This window comes from Megalops cyprinoides, chromosome 21 (genome assembly GCF_013368585.1).
Source record: "Megalops cyprinoides isolate fMegCyp1 chromosome 21, fMegCyp1.pri, whole genome shotgun sequence".
Taxonomy (NCBI): Eukaryota; Metazoa; Chordata; class Actinopteri; order Elopiformes; family Megalopidae; genus Megalops; species Megalops cyprinoides.
Window position 1 is genome coordinate 21,147,485 of NC_050603.1, and position 15,766 is coordinate 21,163,250.

At 42.7% G+C, this 15,766-nt stretch overlaps 1 protein-coding gene across 2 annotated transcripts in view; it reads right to left on the reverse strand.

Moving 5' to 3' along the window:
• The window catches only part of fam135b (family with sequence similarity 135 member B), a 56,209-nt gene that overhangs the window by 19,368 nt on the left and 21,075 nt on the right, over positions 1-15,766 (reverse strand). For both annotated transcript variants that reach the window (XM_036515832.1, XM_036515831.1), the window contains exons 2-7: positions 12,471-12,567; positions 10,300-10,379; positions 4,204-4,343; positions 2,478-2,548; positions 1,133-1,306; positions 492-618 (exon numbers count right to left, since the gene is read on the reverse strand). In XM_036515832.1, the coding sequence (XP_036371725.1) occupies positions 492-618; positions 1,133-1,306; positions 2,478-2,548; positions 4,204-4,343; positions 10,300-10,379; positions 12,471-12,547 (669 nt within the window). In that variant the 5' untranslated portion in view covers positions 12,548-12,567. The remainder of the gene's footprint in view (positions 1-491; positions 619-1,132; positions 1,307-2,477; positions 2,549-4,203; positions 4,344-10,299; positions 10,380-12,470; positions 12,568-15,766) is intronic.

Sequence of the window (15,766 nt, forward strand, 5' to 3'; positions counted from 1 at the left end):
GTAACTCATAAAAGAAAAATGGTATCATCTGAAGTCCAGACACTTCCCATCCCAGAGCAGTTTCCCCATTTAAGTCTGAACATAGCTGTGAAGGGCAGACACCCTGAGGTGTTTATGACACAATAACCAGTGCAATAGTGAGGTTTCCTGTTTCCTCTCCGAATTCTGGTTTGAGAATCACTCTTGAGAATTCTCATTTCCAGTTTTCAAGTTAAAATCTGGTAAGCCGGTAAGTGGTTTAATTATTTAGATTTAATTATATTTATTTGCTTATCTAGAGCGACTCACATACTGTAGCTTGAATATCCTCCATTAATGTAGCTCAATAATTACTGAAGCAATTTAGATGAAGCACTTTCCTCATGGGTACAACAGCAATGTCCCACTTGGGAACTGAACAGGCAACCTTTGGGTTACAAACCCTGGTACCTGTCGTATAAGGAATCTTGGTGAACGAGGAAGGGATGTCTCTCCTTCAGGGAGCATCTTACCTCTGTTAGAACAGGCTTGCAGTACCCGGCCCCAAACATGAGATTCTCTATCGACATGGCGGAAGGATCTGTCCCATTCTCCGGAGAGCTCTTTCCCAGCCAGGAACCCTTCCCTGACCGAGCAAAGCTGTAACAAGCAGAGAGCCAGCCTTCTTCCTCAGTGTAATCAATATGGTGTGATCAAAGCATAATAGTGAGGGTAAACACTTGGAAAAAAATCAATTAAGTTAATTTTGCAAGCTGTATTTATCACCAAAGGACTTAGGAATGCACTTCAGATCCTAAATGCGACACAGCTAGCATAAGATAGTACTAGGCTAGTCCTCCATCCTTAAGGACTATTATACCGTTATCAAGTTCCAGACTTCTGAATTTTGTATTCACTGACAGCTTCAAAAGACAGGTCTTTGAACTAGTTCAACTTTGTCGAACTGTTTGATAAATGAGTCTTACATAATTGATTTACTTAAGACAGCTAACATCAATGCCTATGGCACATTCTGAGATGAACACATTGCGTGCTAGATACAGATTATAAATGCGCTTGAGAGAAAGTTCGTAATTAGCCTATGTGTGACAACCCTAGGAGTAACATAACTTCAGAGGAGCTCTTCAGAAGCCATGGGCATCCAGTGACCCACCTGATCAATGGCTGATGTAAGGCGACCAGCGAGGCGTGGATGGAGACGGAGATGACGGACAGGTGGAAGTAGTCGAACATGACGGGGACGTGGTGGTGGAGCCCCCGGCGTGGGTGGAAGTGGAGGCCCAGTGTCCGGCTGCTGATCAGGGGAACCGTGGAGATATCGCTCAGCCTGGGGGGGGGGGGGGGGGGGGGGGGGCGACACGGAGAGGAGAGGGAGATTAATGGCGCCGGAGGACACTCTGACGCACGCGCACCCCGCTCCCGCCGAGTCGGTTAGCGTGGAGCGCTCGCGCCTAATGAGCGAAATCAATAACCCGCAGGGACGGTGCGCGGCAGTTCGGAAAGCAGGCCGGCGTTATCTGCGGCGGAAAGCGTTGTTATTATTTCTGGAAACATGGAACCTTTTAATATGAAATTAATCTTTGACATGCTTGATGAACGATTGTGATTATTTATGTGCCCTTAACACTGACATGTCATGGTCACTGAAAAGAACAAAGCTGAGACAAAACTAGTGGACAGCATTATTTTTTAAGTAATAATGGACAAAAACAGGTAATATTACTCTGGAAGTAATATTTTGTCCATCACCTGTTTTGTAATGTATAATATAACCAGTAGTAAGAGAACATACACCTTTCTGCTACCACTACCAAGTACTGTACATAGGTCACGTTTAAATTCAGCAACCGTTATATTGCTCTATAACTGTGAGGCAGAGAAATGGTATGATCGGCTACTCAGACATGCATCGTGGAGTTTATGTGGCTTTTTCTTGTGTGTAAGGAAGCTGTACTTCCTGCTTAATTACTACAGCAGCACTGAGCACAGCTAGCTGGACCCCTTCCTGTGAGTGACAGCTCCAAACGTATGGCTTTCTAATGAGCACACAAACTGAGGCTGCCGCGTTGACCCCCCCCCCCCCCTTTATTCTCTGGCTCTGTCGCTCAGTGGGGAGCTGCTGTTACCGCCGGACAGATGAAACCCCATTCCTTTCGGAAACCTGTGGACTTAATTGGGTTTCGTAGCGGTTTCGAGTCCGCTACAAGTGGCAGAGCGCTCAAGGCGAGATTCATCTCCGCGGGAGCCTCGCCTCAGGAGAGCGCTTCTTCCGGCTCGCTCCTCTGACTGCACTTCCTCTCTAGCCCATGGCCTATTGTACAGGTGCCGTGTGGAGCACCGAGTTGTTCCACTCGCCTTGGCCTAGGTCTAATTACCACTCCGAAATCCATGGGCGGTCTTAGCTGGACCCTTTCCGATGCAGGGGATGTCTGCAAACATACGTCAGTGGAGAGAACAACATTCGCGAAGCATTCAACGGAACACAGAGAATCACGTACTGTTGCTCGCTGTCTGTGAAGTGCAGGTCCAGCTTCAGCTGAAAGTCCACCTCACTCAGGGCCTCTTCCACCTGTGAAAACATGTACGTTTATTTACATTTATTCATGTGGCAGACACTTTTATCCAAAGTGTTTTACAAGTGAGGTAGAGTACAACACAAGCAAAAAACTATAAGGAGTCAACAATATTAGACCAGGTTTCAGTGGTTGGCCAGACAAGGTACTAGCTAGCTGGTAGAGATAACGAGTGCATTCAACCATTAGATTACATTTAGAACACATTAAAGACGATAAATCATGTATTTCAGTGGACAGCTTATTCCAAGATGTAACTGGGACATTACAATGAACAATGATTATAAAATAAAAGACAATGACATTTTAAGGCAATTTAATAAGTGATTGGTATATCATGCTCCTTGAAAGTACATGTCAGGACACACAGAAGAAAGAAAGAAAAGGTACTATACACATACTATTAATATACACTATAAACAATTCAACAAGCATTTTCCGGTATCTATTGTAATTCTAAACAGACCGCAAAAGGGCTTTTACAGGAACAATTTGATGATCAAGTCATGCACTTCAAAAGCTAATGCAGTCAATAGAACAATGATAATTCTAAAAAACACACCCCCACCACCCCCCCCCCCCCCTTCTCTCTCTCGTGCACACGCGGTCCCTCTCTCTTTCACTCTCTCTCCCTCTCTCTCTCTCTCACACACACACACACACACACACACACACACACAGAAATGAGCACATATAGCTAAAAATAGTTCAATACAAACTGCACAGTAACAATTATTGTTTGAGTGATTAATTAAAGACACACATGAAAGAAAGGCTATTTCAAACTTTATCTCATGTCAAAGAAGATAACCCATCCAAGGTTAATGAAGAGCATTCACTGGGAGAGGTGGCTGCTGACATCTGATATGCCTTGAAGCTCAAATTCCTCCCACCTTCATATAAATGTGTAATAATTTTTAATGAAATTTCTAAAATTAGGAGCAGGGCAATAAAACTATCTTCCTTGATGCTTGAGATTTCTCATTCCATTTTGCAGCCAAGTAACGAGCTGAAAATGAATGAATGTCTGCTTTGGAGAAGATACTCAATTAGCTCAACACTAACCATTAAATGTGTACAACAGCACCCAAATGACAAACATTATTCTAACTCTGTATATTTCAGCTACTGTACTCACTGCATATTATTTCTAATCTAAACTCACATGTACCTCTGTTAATGCTGCACTCAATCTTGTGGTCTTTGCATATGAGCACGGAATCCGATTTTATAAGTTAAAAACAACTATAGAGGAATGACAAATGACCTTGTGAAGGAGACTGATTTTAAGAGGATAAACAGATTGGCTGTGGTCCCTCATCTCTACAGCTGCACCATCACTGTCAATGTTGATAAATCCCTGTATGGTAAGTAAAAACACTCCAGGTGCATTCTGGGTCATGCCTGTAGCAAAAGCCATTAAGAATTCCTGATCAATACCGCTGTCACATTTCTAACGTCTTCCCAAAATTGCAAATCTGTGCTGAGAGGACAGGCCATGTGAAAATACGAACTTTAAAAACATACTTGCGGTTTGTATGGGCGGCTCACAAGCACATTCGGATGCAGGTGCCGTGCTCCTGTGTGTCCCCTTTGACATTCGGTCTGTTTACTGAAAACACGGAGGGCATCGCTTTATTGACCGACTTACTCTCTCCCCGTCGAGCAGCAAGTGGACCTTGAAGTTCATCGAGTCGTTCACAGCGATCTCTTCATTCCTGTACAGGATCTGAAATATCCTGCTGAACACACTGCCGTCATGGACACTGGCCGAACTGAAGCTGGACTCCCCTGCGAGGAGAGAGTGCAAAAGACCCCAAAATATTTACAGGCACTGAGCATCAGCTCCATGCTGTCAGAAATGTCACACAACAGTTTGCGAGTAAAAGTCTGACAGTCTCCCCTCCCTGTCAGGCCCCGAGCGGCATTCTTTCAGTGTAATTTTTGAGTAGATATCATGGGTGGGACAGCTCGCTGTGTTTGCGCTGTGAGCCGGCTTTGGAAGGAGGCCCGCTTTGATGCACAAACCCTTTGTACAAAGACATGGCTGCCATAACACAGCACACCAGCTGACGCTTGCTGCAAGCTTGCTGACTGAAGTGTACTTGGTGGAAAATGTTTCCGCTTTTAAAGCCGAACCCTTACACCGCCTGCAATGGGCAGTATGATTAGTGTGAACCACAAGATCACATAAAAAAATCCAGCATCTATTTTTTATGGTCCAGTAAATTGTGAGATGTGATACGGGAAAAAAGGAACAAAAAAAAATGAATATGTGAACATGAAACCATTCCTTTGTAAGAACAGTGATTATTCAGCTGTTATTCTCATTTAGTTCATCAATAAGACGTACTGCTATAAGTTAATGCCTTTTTCTTTAATGCTTGACAATCTTCCAGACAGTTCTGATCTGCTTAATTCTTATAAGCCCCTAATGCATACTATGATTCCTCTCTAAGTCAGCAACATTTCCTCCTGCTGGGTGCTATTAGCCCCACCACCATTAATTGGTGCATACGTTGATGCTGACAAGCTGCTGCCTGACCAACAATGAAATATTCTCCTTAGTAACAGACTCTGAATCACCCTCCTAGTGACTCTGTGAAAGGAATACCTCTGCTACCAGGCCCTGAGGGGGTCTGTGTATTCCCGCTGTCTTGGATGGCCGGCCCCTCCGCGTGACTTGCGAAAAGCTCCTCCACCTTCGGGGGCATTTCTGCATCGTCTAACCCCTGGGACTTTTCAGTGGCTGAGGACCACCCTCCCCAAGCCTGCATTTTCACACTCTTTGGGGGCCATGAGTCCAGGCCCCGAAAGAGGGAATTCTCCTCCGTCTTCCGCTGTGGGAGTGACGACTCCTTTGTCTAAGGTGCAAGAGACTGGGATTCGTGCCGCAGTGGCTTCCCTCAAGTCTCTCCAGCCTCTAGATGTCCACATCTACAGCGCATATCAATCCATTAATAACGTTTATAGGAGCCAGACCCTGATTTAGCACCAGTAAGGCTTTACTGACCACGTCACAACATTCTTGTCCATAACTGCGTTTGAACATTCCTGTTTCTATACATTCAATAAAATGCTGCTCTGTACTTCTAGCTCACACATGATCTAATTACCGTCTGTACATACTGTTCTTCTATTCTCCAGAGCCATCAAGAATATCAATAGTGATTCGTTTTTCCCTGCACATTAAAAAAGTCCTTACTGTCCATGCCAGAAAAACTTGCTTACCACAGTGTTCAGGATGAAAGAACTAATTTACTTGGATTCACAATTAAAGCAGTTCTGCACATGCAACATTTTACGGATGCAGAAAATAGATTTACAGCACAATGTCAGCATCGGCTATAGCTATATAGGACTATTTAAAATGCTGATAATCATGTATCTTGTTGAAAAAGAGAGGACACTATCCATGGATTTTAGGGTTGGTCACAACAAAGGCCAATAACTTGAATCTAGAGCTACTGTATATCAGGAAGGTTTGTACAACTCAGTATGTTTTCTTAAACTTTATGGACCTTTTTTCACAGGGTCCATCATAGGTCCTACAAATTCATGAAAAAATACCACAAACTGAATTGTGGTATTGTGTGCACATTCTTGTCAGAGATATTTTCAGTCAAACATTCTACCATAAACATAGATTAACTGAGTATTTCTGCTCCTCTTCTGCTATTTCTAAAAATGTTTCAAAACGTTTTTCCTGACACAAAAAAACAGAAGTCAAATAACCCTTCAAGTATCCTCACACTTTGTGTAGAGGAACTCCTTGTATAATCTTGCCTCCTGGGAACGGAAGACTTCAGACCAATGAACAATGAAGAGGAAAAAGGCAGCCATTTCTTAAAGAGACAGGACTCACATTCACCCCCCCCCCCCCCCTTCATGCCATAATTCCATAATAATCACACTAACGCACACAAAAACATAACCAGAAAATTGCACTCATCACGTGAATGATACACAATGATCATCATTAGCCTTAGGCATATTCAGGCACTGTTTGGACACTGTTTATGAACATTCTACATGTCTGACAGAGGAGAGAGGACAATGGCAGTAAGTGTAAAGCTCTCATTGGTTAGGGTTCAGGTATCAGCATGAATAACATCTGTGAAATAGTTTGCAAAAAAGAGCTCAAATTTATTCACTAACACTGTATTTTTGCATGGAGCAAAGCTGTACACCAAAGACTAATCATGCATAACACACAGGAATGAGCAATAAAGAGGGACACTACATATTTGCTGTGGAGTAACAAGGTCAACAGAAACGGAATGGGCACATGAGGAGGGGGGGTCTTTGCATTGTCCTGATGATGTCTGCAGCGCAGAGACTCTCTGCTAAGCCCCTAAATACAATTACTGTGCTCCACAGAGGGTAATCTGCTTACAAATAGACAGATAGGGAAATCTCCATCCTGGGCAGCTTGGTGTATGAATATTAATGAAAAGAAAATAAACTACCCCCCCTCCAAAAAACAAACCGTACACATTTCACAGTTTTGCTTGCAGAAGTTGGGGAAATTTAAGACTACTGATTTGTCTGGATAGCATGTTTCTTAATAACTGCAGAGGTGGTTAGACAGCTATGAGCCCACTGAAGCTTTTTTCCCCTGAAAGATTAAGAAGTAAACCATGACAACAGGAAACGAAATCTCCCAAGAGTCAGCGGTGCACAGATTTGACATGTTGTCTGCAAGTATCATTACCGTCTATTGTCTGCATTTGAGAAGGAAATCATCAGTGGACTTCTTTAATTGGAATCTGCGAAGATTGAAATGTCAAACGCACTGTCAGGGAGAGCCAGTGATTGTTTTTCTTCTGTGTCTCGCTCGCTCTGAATTAGATGAGTGTCTTTTCCTTGCTGGGCCTGGCACATCGGTGAATTTATAGCTGTGGGGCTTAGAGCCACATAATGCATGACCTTGTTTGAGGATCTGTTGAGTGACAGGAGCTCTGCAGATCGGCTTGCTCATTACTATAGAGGCATACTGTGTTTTATACTGAGGGAGAGAGCTTGGTCTGCACATACATACGAAGGGGGAAGCAGAGATTTGAACCAACAGTGCAACATTATGATTACAGCACACATTACAAATGATTTCACTTTCAAGTCGCACTCACAGACTGACTCAATAACCAATTCACTTGCATACTGACTCAACAATTGACTCACTCAGTCACAGACCAGCTAAATGAATGACTAACTAAGTAAGCTGCTCTCACCGTCACGATATTTTGCCACTGTGGGATGCGACCATTAAAAAGCGCCTGCTCAGTTCCTGTGTTCAAATAAAGAATAAATACAGCATAATTGCAGGACAGCTCAGACTGTAACTCTACTTGATATACACCTTGTTAACAGGCATTCCAGATGAGTCCCCATAGACTTTTAAGAGCCCTTCCAAACCAGCAGACAAATCTCACCACTGCTTAAGCATGTTTGCTGAATCTTTCCTGAAGACATCCAGCTTTTAAAACTTTATACCGAAGTTGCCTTTTGTGCTGTTGATCGAGCAAAATCAACCATGTCAAAACGCCTCTTGATCAATACACTCCAGACTGCACTTTAGATGTCAAAGCACAATAATAATTTATTTATGTGCCCTGGGTGGGCAGGCACAGCCAGTGGCTCTGAGCGAGCAGGGGAGAATGTCAAATTTCAATGTCATGGGCCGACGCAGAGCTCAGCCGTTCCCCCTGTACCTGCCGAGGAGCGCAGTGCACCCCTTCACCCCCAGCCGAAACGAAATGAAACGGCACGAAAGCGGCTTCCCCGCTGAAGGCGGAATCGATGCGCTGCAGAGAAAAGGCCATTAAGATGTGATCTGCCGTAATTTATTTCGTCTTTACGTGAACAGGAGCCTCGGTGCAATCGCTCTCTCAAATTAATTTAGGATGACAAGCATTTTGTTCCATAAAGGCTCCGCCAAAGACAAATGTTTTATTCTGACAGGGCGATGGTCAGAACATGACGGATGGATTTACAGTCAGTAAAGAGCCTGAATCCACTTACATGTTGAGAGAGAAAGAGAGAGGAGGAAAAAAAAACAACAACATGACAACATTTGGCCACATTTGCCCAAAACACTAAGCTGATCAAAATGGATCACCAAGAGTCTGCTTAATAATGGAGGTGGCTACAAAATGCAGCAGTTTTTTTTTTTTTTTTGTGAGTTACACTCTTTCTACTGAAAGTCAAGTCCGCAGTGTTAAAACTGTAATGGTTGCTTTGCACTGTCATGAACATTGCAACTATGCAGTCAGATGTAAGTCACTCTGCTTACACTAGGGCATTAAATATCTACAGGCAAAAAAAAACAAACACAGAAAGCTTCTTTATACGGTGGCTGCCTTTATGGTTTTATGAAGACAGTGCATTATAAATGACACTGCTTCCTCAATAAAAATTCAGTAAGGCCTTTTCACAAATGTATAGACCAAAATTAGACCAAAAGTCTAAAGTTACTGTGTTACTGACACTGTGGTTGCTAATGGTTACTTGCCCTTATATAAGCAAAAATTTGAGTTTAGAATAGAGGTGTTCCAGTCCTGAAGCAAACATTACATGAGTTTCTATTTTGCTGTGTTTCAGCCTTAAACAAAAGCCACTGCTTGGAACACTCAGATCTGCAAGGAGTGACATTTTTCCAAGCAGGCAAAGCATTTCAAAAGCCAGAGGTGAAGACGAGTTTCCCTACACCTGCACATTAAGCATGTGAAAAGTGTTGCAAAACCCCCCGTACTGATGCAGGAATGGTGGAAACTAGCAAATGTGGCTTTACTTTGTTGGGCGCCCATATTGAAAATACACTGAAGCATCGTTCTATATCACCCTGGGGTACATTGCAATGAAACTGAAATCATAATAATTTTCATAATATATCAACCCCATGATGAGACTGTAAAATATGCTATGTATAACTTTGTTTTGCCTCCCCATGTACAACTGCATATGAACAGACTTTTTTAGTGCACTTGCAACCTCTTGCTGAATCTGTAATTGTAGCCTTGTTGAACATGTCCTCAAAAGATACCATTACACTCAAAGAACATGTGTAATATAGGGTATGCTATGGGCAAGTGCAGTGGCAAGAAACATTTCGAATTCCACGAATCCCATAAAAGTCAACTTAACAGCTCAACTCTTCAAATGAAACTCCCAGAGCACCTGTTCCAGCTTCAGAGAGGACATGAATGTGAAGCAATCTGCCTGCATTCCCACGAGACACAAAGGAAGCATCCAGAAAAGATTATTGTTTTTAAGGACATGCAAGGAGGTCCTGCCATGTGTGCACTGTCCCCGCGAGGGCTTCATGAATCCCAACAAACCAGCACCACCGAGTGTGAGTCTTTCTTCCCCAAATACAGGCAACGCACACAAACCTCCCCTTCTGTGTTGCAAGGGACAGCTGTTGTCATTGTGAACCTTTCTGGTGTCGGTATTTGTGTATGGAAAGAATGCCTACAGGATTTTGAACGCAGCCCCTGTAAAATGGTTATGCTAAACAGCACTGGTTCCACAGGCACAGGGTGACCTTTTAAAAAGCCTGGTTAAATCGCTCTGAGAGCAGAGGCAACATGGGATAAGTGTTTACGCTTTGCTGCGAATGGCGGTTAGAGCTCTGTCAGCCAAACTCGCTAAAACGTTCCTGTCCTTAACATTACGTTAGTCCTACTTTTCTCGGTACGCTTGTGGTGTGACTGAACATTAAAGAGTGCACCCTTCAGATATCTCCTACCTGTATTTCCTGCTGTTGTTGCTATCAATCTGTGTGGCACACGAGGTGAAACTTTCAATCCAGCGCGAACCTGGTAGAACCTGGGGAGACACAATCGAATATCACTTGGAAACCACCTCAGAAAGCATGAATGTTGAATGTAGAGACATAGCGAAGTATAACAGTAAATACCTACAGTACACTGCATTTTTGGTTATGAAGTAGGATGTTTGTGGTGAACACTATAATCTTTACTCTAAATAAAGCAAAAACAATTGCAATTCTTAAAAGGAGTAATCAAAAAATCCTTTTTTGATTACTCCCAAAGTTCAAGGAGAAGCTATGGGTTGGACATGAACTGTATTGATTATTACAAAAGAATATTAAAAATTCATAGCAAAGATGGTGATTTTATAGCAGTGCTTACAACATGCTGTAAAAAACAACACACAAAACACAAAAATCAGTTAAATGCATATGGAGTTCATTTGTGTGAGAGCATCAAAATACAATAGTTGCCATGTGTAAGCTGGTTACGGCAAAACACAAAACCCTTTCGACCCTTTCAAGCACTTTGATGGGTCTGTGTTTGCAAACCCCCACCCCCCCATATACCCTAGCCCATGACTAATAGTACCCCATCTTTTATCATGATCTGTAGCACTTATGGTGTTTGTGGCCCCTGCCAGTTAAGCTATAATGACCAGACTGCTATCGGCTGGCAAGATTATGGGTATCACAGACGTCGGAGAGAATATTGGCAGACTGGAATGCTTCATCAATATTGTGCGCTTTAAAAAGACTATCTCTTCGGGGAAATCACGGCCAAGATATCAATCAAGTTGGAATTTGCATAAGGAGCAACCCACGAGCCGCGTCTGGCTAAGCGTCCATTAGGACAAACTAAAAAGCACGCAATGCTCTTATCACCATCTCTGGGTTTAGAAATCAAATGCAGACTTAATCAGCGATTTATTGCCATCAGGGCCAAAGGAGGTTTATTTATTTATTTTTTTTACCCACGAGTGTGCCGTGTTTGCCGGATGGGATTCGTATTGATTTTCAACGCCGTCTTTCATTTCCCCTATGATATTTCACTACAAAGAATGCAGCCGCTGTTTCTTTCAGTGATCATCGCGCTGTCTTGCAGCCTTGTATTTTGTCTTCTGCTCCCAAAAACGGAAACATGCCAGCAAGCAAAACAAATATATTATTGCGCTCACCAGAGGGGATTATTTTGTGGAAAAAGGTTTAGCCCTCCCGTTTAGAAAATCAAATCTCAGTAAAGCTGGCATTTCAGCAAACCAAAAGCCAGATGCCAGTTTTTAATCGCTATCTTCCTGCAGATACATTATATGGCATAAAAAATGACCTTTACTCCAGATCATTAATGGCATTTTTTATCATCGCTATTAGCACTGCTTGAGCCCTGCAGTGTTTTTATTTTTTGTAAATGGCTGACAGTTTTTTTTTGTTTTAATTCTGAAATATAATTAATCTACACCACTGAGGGAGTAGAAACATTTTTGTTGCTTTTCTGTTTCTATTAATGGACATGCAGCTGTGTACTCCTACAACCAGTACATCAGATGGCCACAGCATGCAAAATACTGAAGTGTCTGAATCTATTTAAATATGGCAGATATCATTTAACCCCATAGTGCTTTCCACATGTGATGTGTTATTATCATGTGTCATTATTGAAACTAGAGAAACTAACATGTGAAACTGCATGTGCACTGTATGAAGGAGGTGGCTGAGTGAGAAACAGCATGTTTCCAGTGGTGTTGACAGCAACCAAACAACAGCAGCATCACAGACGGAGCCAAAAATCTGGCAATTGTATAGAATATCTGTGGCACCACCAGCTTTAATAAAAACTGTTTACATAACATCTTTGGCTTGAAACAGCCTCTCCAGATAGATGGCGAGCTCTCAGACAGACCACTGTAAATCTGCCTGTCTGATTTCCTGTAAAGGCTGACACTGTCTACTTCGACAGACCATTTAATCAGCCGTCAATCTGCGGCACGGCGAGGCCTCGGCAGGGCCAAGCCAAAGAGGATCTTTTCTTTCCCTCTAGCTCCCTCTCTGTGAAGGACGCAACACATGCCCTCTTGGAAAGCGATCGGGACAGAGATATGGCAGATCCGGGGACAGTCGTTCACGCGGCGTCGAGAGGCGTGGCTTACCCCCTCTGGAAGAGATCCACGTTGTGAAACTTGTGAAACTCCACAGAAAACTCCACGGTCCCCTGTACCTCAGACATGATCGATTCCAGGTCATCACCTGAGGAGGCAAAAAAAAAAAAACACTGTCATTTTTCATCCCCATTCACTGTGTTTGCTGTCCCATGGCAACAAGCTCAACTATCCTGACAGCCCCCTTTATTGTTATATATTATAATGGACTTGTGTCATGTTTTATTTAAAGAGGGATCTACTTCTGGCCAGCCCAGGAAGTAGTGCTAGGTGGTGACGGAATGTTCCGCGCTGGGAACATTGAGATGGATGGGAGGAGGCATTGAGGTTATGACTTTAGAAAATATCTAGCTTCGACACCCCAAAAAGATATTGATTGCGCTGCAGCTGCACAATATTACAGATTCTCCACGAAAACTCTGGCAAAAAGTTCAGCAGAAATACAGTATTCAGTTCTCATTCAATGTGTCTTTTTTGTACAGGGCTGCAGCTTCATTTCAATTCCTCGATTCATGGATCTTTTAGCCTGTACCAGCCAGCCCAGCCCAGCGTGTTCTGTATGCATTTCTATAAGCAAGGATTCTCCATCAACACTGTGCATTATTACTAGTTAAAACCACACAATGAAATGAATGTATGTGCTGCTCTTGTCAATCATCAGTATTCGAGACCTATGCGCCAGAGTTGAGGTCAATTCCATCTGAATACAGCCAATTCAGGGAATGAATTGAACTTCATGAATTGGAAAATTATTGAAAATGATTGGAATGATTTTCAATTTCACAAATTAATTTTCAGTTCATTTTGGATTGCAATGGAATTCATCCCAGCTCTGCTAGGCACACTCTGCTTTCTTGAGGATTGAAAAACTGATTGGCATGCTGGGTAATTACTCCTCTGTCTCTTCCAGGGAGAGGCCAGAACAAAAGGCTCACAAAAGGTGCACTGTACCCAGTTCGTGTCAAAGGTTTCTACCCTGTTATGACCCCAAGTAAAGCACTGGTGGCAGGACAACGGCGGCGACAAATGTCAACACTAACAATGTGGGCTGAATTCACATTAAAAAATCTCCGGCTGGATACTCAGAGGCTTAATGGCCGGTCAGGGAACAGCCAGTGAACATTCAACCGTGTCCTGGATTAGGATCAACCCTCCAGGAAGAAAAAGAAACACTATCTAAAACACTGTTTCTACATTATGATGCAGTGCCACCTAATTCATTACCGAGGAATTTAATATGGACACAAATCACTGCAATGGCTGTCTGCTCAGTATAAATCTACAGAAGTCAATCAAACAAGATCAAGTTTACTCACTAAATAATGTGAGGGCCCTGAGTCACAATGTAAAAATGTTTTGACTAATGGCATTAAAATGATCCATCTCTACGGGAAACAGAATCATCATTCATGTAAGATTCCTTTGGCGGGGGTGTTATTTTAAATCAAATCTGATTGATAAAAAGATCATGCAGAGATAGAATAACTACACTTGCCTCCTTTCACAGAATTTCCTGTCAGAATGCAGCTCTGAAAATGATTAATAACATTCAGTAACACACAAAAAATACAGAACTCTTCTGCAGCACTGGTCTGCTGTGCTTAGACCATGAACAGCAGGTGATCCAACACCAAATTCCATACTACCGTAAATGCTAACATCCTTCCATGAAAATGAAAATGCAGAAAAACAACATGTGCCTAATTACTTCTCGGCTGTTAAACTAAAGTGCTTGTGAGAACTGCATACCCTGCATGTCCTCATCACTGCTGCATAGATCAAACCAGTATTTCTTCTGCTTCTTGAAAAGGAAAATAAAATAAAACAGCCTCATAAATTTTTCAATCTGACCCTGCAACCCAGGAAAACACAGACCTGTTTTTTTTTTTTTAGGTTGTTGTTGAGTTGTTATGGTTGTACTGCCTCAAAGACTAATACCACATTCCCTTACAGACTCTCTCTCTATGACAATAAGGAAAAAAATGTACATAAATACCAATAACTTAAAGTATTTAATTAAAGCAAATTTAATTATGTTTTCACATTTTCACATTGATGTGAAATACCAGCTTTGCCTCAGATAATTGTTTGGTCATTTCTGATTAACAGTAACTACTTCTACCCCTTCAGAAAATTCAGAGAAAATGGCTCAGATTTTACGTGTCACCTGACAGGCACTGACACAATTTGGAGGGCTGTTATGAGGGCTCTTCCATCTCCAGTTCCACACTGTGCCGTTTCCATAGCTCCAGCAGCAGTACCTACTTCACTGTACATGCAATGCCAGTTCCTGCTCCCGGGGACCTAATGTTCCTGGTTTATTAAACCTAAATTGAAGCAGCAGCAGCAGCAGAACTGTACACCATGTATCTTTATTCTGTTACCACCACCAATGAGGTGGCTTTTGTCTTGAGCTCTGAATCCCAGCAGCGTTCATTTAAACGCAAAGACAATGCCTACGGAGACTGCATGCCCGTCGTCCCTAACGCTGCCCCTGCATCATCAATCATAACCGCTTATGTAGCGTTAACATTTCCGCTGCCCTGTGTCGCGTGTTGGCGGGCGTCGCGCTCCGCGTTAGCTTAGGGAAAAGGGTGCATTTCCATCAGATGTAATTGCCGGGCTCGCAATGTCAACATTGTGTGCAAAGCAGGCTCACAGGCTAAGGCTGCCTATGACTCAGCGCCACCGCGTCCAGATCCCAGCGGAAACCGTCCATCTAAATGTCACGTCTGGCCCAGGCTGTGCCCCTTTCGCTTGTTTACCCCACAGAAATTGATCAGTAAATTAATGAAATTTGAAAGCGACTCAATGAGTCACAGTTTCACCTCCCACGCACGATTTGGAGGGCATTTTTAGTATGTATCTAATAGGTATCTAATTGTTTCCTCTTCTGTTTCAACGGGCTAAATGCACAGTCATGGCTGTGAGGACCATGCTGACTCCTGTTCGTGTGACATAACATGCAGTGAACACAATGTGACTAATGATGAACCAATGTGAATTTAAAGTGCACAAAATGCTTGATGCTTTGTGTGTGATGCGTGAGTTTTGTGTATGTGTGTCTAACGTACCCCTAAACAGTTTAACATGAGACATCCTTAATTATGTATAGTATGTTATTTTCAAAACAGGCAAGGGGACTCCACATCAAGATGTCCCTAACTATCCTTAACGTGAACTTCTGTGTTGTACCTTTTGTACAACATGCATATTTCATTGTGAAATTAGTCTTCAAGCATTCAAGTGTGTTTGTGTGATCACTGGACAGCAAACCAACCTTGACC